This window comes from Callionymus lyra, chromosome 16, assembly GCF_982586985.1.
Source record: "Callionymus lyra chromosome 16, fCalLyr1.hap1.1, whole genome shotgun sequence".
NCBI classification, from domain to species: Eukaryota; Metazoa; Chordata; class Actinopteri; order Syngnathiformes; family Callionymidae; genus Callionymus; species Callionymus lyra.
This window is the reverse complement of record NC_141833.1, coordinates 9512974-9521741: the sequence shown is the minus strand read 5'-3', so window position 1 is coordinate 9521741 and position 8768 is coordinate 9512974. Positions and strand designations below refer to the sequence as shown.

Below are 8768 nucleotides of genomic sequence, written 5' to 3'. Positions count from 1 at the left end.
CATCAGCGGGAAACCAAAATGGCGAGCGTGCTCGGAGAAAATCAACCGTTTGTGATTTTCTGAAGAAGGGTTTGCCTCTCGAGTTAGCGCCTTCTGCTTCGGGGAAACAGCCGAGAAACGAACGAAGCGGAAATTATATAGTTACGTGTATTCACTTGTTTTATTTTCACCGGGGCTCGGGAGACGCGGAGTTGCCCGAATGAGGTATTGTTGTCATCCTGTCGGGGGGTGTGGGTGCGCTGGTCACTGACCCTGGCCTGGCCCGGGTTAGCGCTTTTGCATGCGAATGGGGGTCGCGCTGTCACTTACAAAAGTCCGTGTCTCTATTATTACTTCTGAAACCCGCATTTTTTCCCTTTTACAAAACGCGGGGTTTATTTAGGCTATTCCTGCCACCGTGCCACTATATGCTAGTCGCCTGAACAAAGAGGGCCCCTTCTCTGAAGTGGCGACCCCTTAAAAACGGCGTCAATAAAAACAATATAGTTTCGTCGAAACGTCGAGACTTTTTAAAGCTTTTATTGTCGGGAAAAGTGTAGAAAACGCACTTGTGCGTGTTGTTTTAAGTGCAGCAAACGTGGTGAACTATTAGCTGTACGAGACAATTACGAGCAAAAATACTAGTTTCCTGTTTGTGTCGCCAGAACAAGAGTCAAATTACAGTCTTTGATCTTTGCATTGAAAAAAGTCAAATGAAAAGATTGATACCATGTGACAATCTAATGGCATCACCGAAAAGTTTTTTTTTCCATCTGGGGAACCATGATTATTGGCAAGAATCTGGCGATACGATACGTGTCACGATACAGTGGGAATATCGTGATACTGGTGATGTAGTATTCATTGTCCGAGTACTTGACTCTGGCCTTATATAATTTACAGACCGATTGACCAAGTTGTAACTACTTTCATTTGTTTTAAAATATGTCCCAATGTCAATTTGAAAAGCGGCTGGAGTCGACTGTATCCTCTCATCCACAGTCATAGCTAAGATCTGGCAATATTATATTCTTCTTGTTGCTGCATAGGATGTAAGGAGGGATCAATAAAGTTTATCTATGAAAGACGGCCAGCAAAAAGATTTGCATGTTAACTGTATTAAAAAAAAAGAACATTTTATAGACGACTAATTAAAATATAATTGATTAAAAATACAATTGGATTTTTTTTTTATCGATACATGGCTGTTAAATATCAATGTGGTATTGTGGAAAATAAATATAATAATTTATTAAGGTTATCTGTTTTTTTAAACGTCCAGAACTTTGTCATTTAGCTCCAATCCATTATTAATTGCTGCTGCTTTTTATTTTTTAATGTGCTTTGCTATTTTAAATGTAGATGTACGGTGAGTTTGAGTGTCCAGAACAGAGCCTTCTAATAAAATGTATTATTATTATTGCTTTCTATTTTTTTCCCAACCTTTTTTCCTTTTAATTCCGTCTTCTGTAGAGACTCGGGCGTCGTGGGCCGCTTGTCTGTCCATCAGAGGGCTCTCCCTCGGAGCCAAGTGGTCTCTCTGTCACCGTCCAGACTGTCTCGGGTGAACTATGGAGAGGAAGACGACGGGTCAGAGAGGTTCACAGAGGGACAGGATGTCTTGGCTCGCTGGTCGGATGGGCTGTTCTACCTCGGGACAATCACAAAGGTTGAAAAAAACATTGCATAGTATTAGAATTTTAACTCAATTTTGAATTACAACTTGGGGTAGGTTTTTTTTGTTTAAGTTTAACATTCCCTTCACACCATGTATCTAACTCCTAAGTCCTATGACACAAAATAATACATGATATCATTGAAATTATATTCTAATAAAATGAAAGCTATTTCGTTTTTTTGTGAACTAAAACTGTTTATTCTTTAAAGAAAACCATCTGCTATTTACTATGTAAAAATGTATTACCCTATTACTGAATTCTTGAATTACTGAGTACTCAATGACTTTCTATAGCTGGACCTATTTCACGTTACCAGTTTGCTTAGTGACCTTCTTGAATGCTGCTGCTTTTGACACTATTTTAAACATTGACTATCAGTCTGTTAGTAACAAGCTCTTGCTGATTATCTCACACTGATGACTTCATTATTCTCCTTAGATTGACAGTGACAAGCAGCGATGCTTCGTGGTCTTTGAAGACCGGTCCAAGTCTTGGGTGCTCTGGAGTGACATTCAGACTGGTAAGTTCACTGTTATTTTTACAAAATCAAGGCTCTTGATTGTGAAGCTGTCTTTTTTTCTTCCTCAATAAAATGGTCTTGCTTTAGTAATTCTGTTAACATGTTTGTTTGTTGAACCTCAACGGACTCTACACTGTTGTCTGGTGATGGAAGATTTATCTCTCCACTCTGTCACAGGCAGTTAACTGTCCCTTGACCCTTTAGGTATCAGGACCAGACCAGAAAACCTCTCATACAGGCTGAACTCCCGATAGACACAATTCAGATTATCTATGTAGACAAGAGCTTTGTTGTAAAGGTGATTTAATCTAGCAGTGGGGGTTCACCATGTTGGTGTAAATGAAAGTAATGAAAGGCGTTTGTTTTATTTTGTCATCTATTTCAGTACAAAATGCTCTGCTAATCCGTTTTCTTTAGGGGATGAAGATGATGAGGACGATGATGACGATGACATCGTGTGCTCCATATGTCAAGATGAAACCTCAGAGGAACCAAATGAGATCGTCATATGTGACAAATGTGGACAAGGTACCCTCGATCAATGACACAAGTGTGATAAAGACCTTCAATACGTTAAAATTATTTTTTGGTTTTAACAGAAATAACTTTTTTTTTAATCTTGGCCACAGATATTTGCATATTTTGTTGGGTTAAAAATCAAAAGTTTTCTAATGCTTAGAATGTGAATACATTTTATTCAGGAACTAACTATTAAGTAGTCCTAATCGGTACAAATTTAGTGTCAATAAAAAGTGTGAAAAAATATCAAGAGTGAATATGTTCCTAAAGAATATGTAGCTCTCGGTTTATGAAAAGTCATCTTTGCATGATGATGATGATGCTATTGCTATATGATGCTCTTGTTTTAAAGAAAACATCTGCATAATACCACCTCTGAACTATACATGCTAAAGTGTTGATGTCTGACAGGCTACCATCAGATCTGCCACACCCCCATCATTGACGCCGCAGTCATCGACTCGGATGACAAGTGGCTCTGCTCAGAATGTGAAGTCCCTGCTCCATCTGAGGTACATTTCTATTGTTAAAAAACCTTAGTCAACTATATACAAAGCGCTCTATAAATATAAACTACTTGCTTACTTACTAATAGGACATTTGTGGAAGTGTCGGTTCATAGTTTTAGGATAATACCGTTGTGTGTTTTGCACTCCAGAGGGTACACATAAAGGAGGAGCAGCATGAAAGCCTTCTGCCACTTGAGCATCAGCAAGAAAATATGGAGCTGCATCTGTCCTTCCCCTACACTCTGGGGGCTCTGATGTGGGACCAAGGTCATAAGACGAATGTTCAGCGGCGCTACTGTTACTGTGGAGGGCCTGGAGAGTGAGTAGCTTGAAGATGAATCTATTTTAAAACATGTTTTTAATTAATCTTCCTCTGCAGATGGTATCTGAAGATGCTGCAGTGCAACAGGTGCGAGCAGTGGTTTCATGAAGGCTGTCTTCAGTGCTTAGACAAGCAAATGCTCTATGGAGACAGGTATGGTTTCGCTGAGCAGAAATGAAGTAGAGTCAATGTAAATGAAGCATAATTAACTTCTTTTTTTTTTTTACCATCAACCAACTTTGTTACTTGACGCAAAATAATCGAATTGAGGATATTTTTCTCAATATTGCGATTTAATATACGAATATTTGTCAATTTTGTCTTTCAATATATCACATTCTTTACTTGTGATTGATAATATAAAGTGATGATGCCATTGTTAAGATAAAATTAAGCATACATTGAAATAAAATGGTGTTTATTTAGTAACTTAAATTACAGATAACATAAAACATACTATAAAATGTTCAGCCTTGTACATATTCACTGCAAAAACTTGAAAAAAGTAAGAAGTGAAATGAAATAAATGATCTTTGTCCAAAATGACACTTAAAAACTTCCAAATACTAATCTAGACTAATCCAAATGCCTCCCTACTGCTCCTCTTTTAAATCCATCTTGGATCGAAGCTTCGAGAGTAGGAATCTTTCTAATATAAAAATAATTAAACAAGTTTATATTTTAGGCTTGTTTGGAGCGGAAGCTCTTAGTCAATCAGCATAAATTATTCACGTGCGCGCTGAAACTTGCACTGTGTTTGAATGATGAAACACTTTAAGCTGGAGTTGAGATTTTCACCATTACAACGTTAATACATTTTGCTCCACAAATGTTATTGAAATCAAAAGTCTCTTCAAGTGACTTCAGTTTTTTCATTGTTTTTTTCTTGTCTTGTAGGTTTTACTATTTTATTTGTTCTGTTTGCAACCATGGACCAGAGTATATCCGACGACTTCCCCTCAGATGGTGAGTCCTCGTAGTGGATTCCAGAAAAGTGGTGGAGTTTATTCATTTGTGTCCAATTCATCATCTGTCAATGTTTAATTGAACATCACAGGGAGGACGTCACACACCTGAGCTTGTACAACCTGAGTGTCATCTACAAGAAAAAGTATTTTGACTCTGAAATGGACTTGATGTCGTACATCAACAACAACTGGGACCTGCTACAGCTAGGAGAAGTAAGACCGCTACATGCATAGATAAAAAAATAACAGCCACATGGACTGTGAATGCTGTGAGATGACTTTTATAAAACCATCATTTCCTAAATGAAGTTTAAATAAAGTTTAAGGCATTAGTGCTGAAGAAATGTTTTTGAACGTCCAGAGGTTAAGAAGAGATGTGTAGAAATAAATATAAAAAGAAATACTTGAATCATGTAAGAACCGAGAACTTTAACTGTTCTTGGAAAACAATGTGAAAACCACTATATACTATAACTACTAAATACTACAATGTAATATTAAAACAACTGGTTTTCTCACTGACGATGTCTATAAATGTGACATTACATTTTCAAGAATTGCTTTGATTTTTAGTCTATTATCTGCAGCATCAACTTATGAATTCTTAATTTCCTCTCCTCCCATAGCTGGCAAAAACCCCTCTGTCGGAGCGATACGAGTACATTCTGGATGCGTTGACGAACAATAGCAGCATGTAAGTTAGTCGTCAACAAAAACGTGCAGCACAATCCTTTAACTTCCTGTCGGTCTCCAGGTTTATGTCTGGGAAGGAGGTGAAGAAGAAAAAGCATTTGTTTGGCCTCAGAATTCGCTTTCCTCCAGCTCCCCCAAACTCTGAGGAAGCTCCCAACAGAATGTTTGAGCGAGCGTCTCATGAGATCACCATCAAAGGCTGCAAGTCCAACAAAGCCCTGAGTGGCACCAGGTACGAACTGATTGAATCATATTGGCCTGTTTCGATTGGCAAATAACATTCTGATATAATTCCCATTCTGTATTCTTCTACTGATGTTATTCGATACCATTTTCACATCCGACACAATCACTAACTTTAAGGGAGTCAATGCAACGACACAAGGGCTCATATTTCCTCTTCATCGTTTAAGGCTAATTTTATCTCAATCATCTGTTTTTCCTTTAATACAGTTTTGAAGTGGAACATCCGTTTAACTCTATTGAGAACCTTTTTTTCTATTCTTGACACATAATCTGTTTGTTCCTTATCTTATCTTGTATGTAAAAACCATGGGATTATCTGATGTCTGAAAGACTTCCTTGAAGAGTATAACGGAATTAAAAGGGAGTGTTTGGTGAAGGAAGACAAAAATAAATATAATTAAGATGGATGAAGCTTCTAACAATAAAAAGGCCAAATAACAATCATACTTCCTCTTACTTCCTCGTTCACTAAATATTTATTTTGTTCTGCCCATGAACTCGAAAGATTTCTTCACCTTGTGTGATTGGCTTTGAAACCTGTGTTTTTTTGGGTCGAGAAAAAGAAAAGGTCACCGTCAGTCACATGCAATACGTTGAAATACATATTTTAAGCAACTATATACAGAACGTATGTATTTATTTCCTAATATTTCAAATCTTGTATACAGTTTCTGGTTTAAGTCACATGAAGGTTGTCTTAACTCTCCTATAATAACAATCATTAAATGGCAGTTTGTAGTTTTTCAATCCTATATTCTAGGCAGTGGATGGTTAATTATGCACCAAAATCTATGACTTTATCCAAATTAGAGTTGGTCTGAATGTCGATCATGATATCACAGCTGTTATTTATTTCATCCCTGTAGACCTTTGACAAACGGTGTTGGGAAGAAAAAGAAGCGGAAACAAAGGAAGCGTTCTTTTACAGCTCACGTGAAAACGGAACGCACCAGTGAACTCGTGTCCCAGGTGGGTTTGGGTCACTCTTGCGTAAGACACACATTTTGATGCAAGTGTGCAATAATATACAAACCATTAGGCGTGTGAGATCTATGTAGAGTTAATGCTGTGTCTGGACTACATAATCTATGGCACAATAAGCATGAAATCATGAGTAAGAGATCAAGTTCTTACCCATTTCATTTCTATGCAGAATTGAAATATTTTAAAACCCACATTTTTGTGTGACCGACTGTAAATTGAGTTGTTTTATCAATAACATTTTCTTGCAGGAGTTGAGAAGGTCTTCACATATGGAGTCTCGTTCAATGGATCACTACTCTTCCATCAGGCAAGTCTGGGACTTTTGATAAAACATGATGTTGCACCTAAGAATGGATGTTCTCTAACTCATGCATGTACTCTGGTTAACGACAAAAGGAGTGACCGGTCGATGCTGTTAACCCAAACCTCAGATGTGGAATCTATAGGAGCCCTGAGCACCACGGAAACTACCTCAACTAGCATTTCAAGACAGTCCAGGTATAAACGGCGACTTCACAAACATCACAACGTTTTGAGCCCAGTGTTTCTTGACTTTCTACTCTCTGTCCTCTCAGCCTGTGTAGCTCTAGCAAGACCCGTTCATCCGCCAACATCATGCCTGCGTCACCTCCTCCCATCAAAAGAAAGCGTGGGCGGCCTCGGAGGGTCATTCAAGCTCCCGACCCACGGAACACCCCTCCCGACCAGGCAGAGCCGAGTCCCTCCACGACGGAAATGATGACCAACCTCCCGGGCCTGCACTCCATGGACATAGTTCACAGCATGAATCCCAATAGCCAGCTGTCTCACCTCAAGAGCTCCATCAGCAGCTACTTTGGAGCCGCTGGACGACTGGCCTGTGGAGAGAAGTACAAGGTTCTGGCTCGTCGAGTCACCTTGGACGGAAAGGTGCAGTATCTGGTGGAGTGGGAAGGAGTCACTGCCTCTTAGACTTTGCCACTCACGCCTGCACAAGGTGTTGGACTTCGGGTTTAACTTAAAGTTTAGACTGGAGAAGTTTTTTTTTCTTTTTGTGGGAGCCAATGTTTTGGTCAAGTTCATAGCGAACCCACATCTCTTCCTCTTGAGTTAATTTACACTGATGCAGTGAGATGTGTCGTCGAACCAGCATTTTTGAGTTTTAGATTTTTAATCTCACTAATGCTTCTCGCTGATCGGTGGTCTGCACTTGTCAGTCTTCTGTGAATCTTCTTTTGTCCACTAATACATTTGTTTGCCAATATTTTTCAAGCATCCAAGAAAGAAGGTTTTGAGCTACAAAAGTTGTCATCAACGTCACATTTTCAAGATGCTGTTTCCCTTTAGTCCGGCTTTCATTTCTTAAGTTTATCATTTTGACATGACTTCTCGTTTGGTTCCCATTGTCCAGCCAAACATCAAGATTGTGAACAAGCTCAGTTTGGAGAAAACAAATGATGTGCTGCTGCAAAAGTGTATTATTTTATATAGTATTATTATCCTTCATTTATTATTAACTGTATTTACCTGTGCTTGCTCACGTCTTTCTTTGTGTAGATTAATTTGACTTGCTTCCAATCATAAAGAGCATCTAAATTTATTTCTGCCAACTCGGCGAACCAGCATAAGCTGCAATATACAGTGTTGTGTATACATTTAAAAAAAAGCCCCCTCATTTCTTAAATAATAGTTTTACTTGAGGTTTCGCTGCATCTCGGCATTCAGACAAAACTTTGAACTAGTCATCAAAATGTGTTCAATATTTATTTTTCTATGAATATGAATTTATTTTTCTCTTCCATCAGTTAGACCGCTCCACACCCAAGTCTTCAACACTCAATTATTTTGAAATATATATATTTTGTGATGGAGATATTATCAAACACATGGTTTCAGCTCGTGTATTTTTAAATTATGGTGGAATGTCCTGATCAGAGATGCCTTTGAATTTAGTCCCGTCTCTGTGTCTAAATCCATCACTGTGTGTACCTTGCGTCATGGCCAAAGAACTGTAATCATAGAAGAGGCTATTTTTTATCCAGCGACATGTTTTCATTTTCAACCAGTTTTTGTTAAAAGGAAAAAAAAATAAAACCCTGTGATCTTAGTGAACTTGTGTAACATTTGCTGCAGATGTTTATCACGGTTCATTTCTGGCAGTTGCTTCATCCGAGGGTGGATTTCTTTATTTTTAAAATATATTTTCCACATAAATGTTTTAAAACAATAAAAATTTGAGTGTTCATTTCGTCTGAGATGTTTGTTTATGTGTACACTTACAATAACACAGCGCTTGATAATATTGTATCAAAATTGACACATAAATCGCATGTATTTTGTTTAATATATATATTAATATATATAATATAT

The 8768-nt window shown here is 38.0% G+C and overlaps 1 protein-coding gene across 1 annotated transcript; it reads left to right on the top strand.

Annotated features, from left to right (window-relative positions):
• On the top strand, positions 1-8643 carry mtf2 (metal response element binding transcription factor 2). The gene is made up of 15 exons (XM_087811603.1): positions 1-204; positions 1453-1648; positions 2097-2178; positions 2596-2706; positions 3109-3209; positions 3356-3525; positions 3586-3681; positions 4426-4494; positions 4586-4709; positions 5123-5190; positions 5251-5421; positions 6302-6404; positions 6668-6726; positions 6816-6917; positions 6995-8643. Exons 1-15 carry the CDS (start codon positions 200-202, stop codon positions 7368-7370), a joined length of 1833 nt encoding a protein of 610 aa, XP_087667729.1. The 5' UTR covers positions 1-199; the 3' UTR covers positions 7371-8643.
• Positions 8644-8768: the final 125 nt, after the last annotated feature.

Bases quoted from the DNA above. Each gene is read 5' to 3' on its own strand.
- mtf2 (XM_087811603.1), top strand. The intron at 4,710-5,122 runs GTAAGACCGCTA...CTCCTCCCATAG, and splicing joins ACCTGCTACAGCTAGGAGAA to CTGGCAAAAACCCCTCTGTC. The intron at 5,422-6,301 runs GTACGAACTGAT...TCATCCCTGTAG, and splicing joins AAAGCCCTGAGTGGCACCAG to ACCTTTGACAAACGGTGTTG.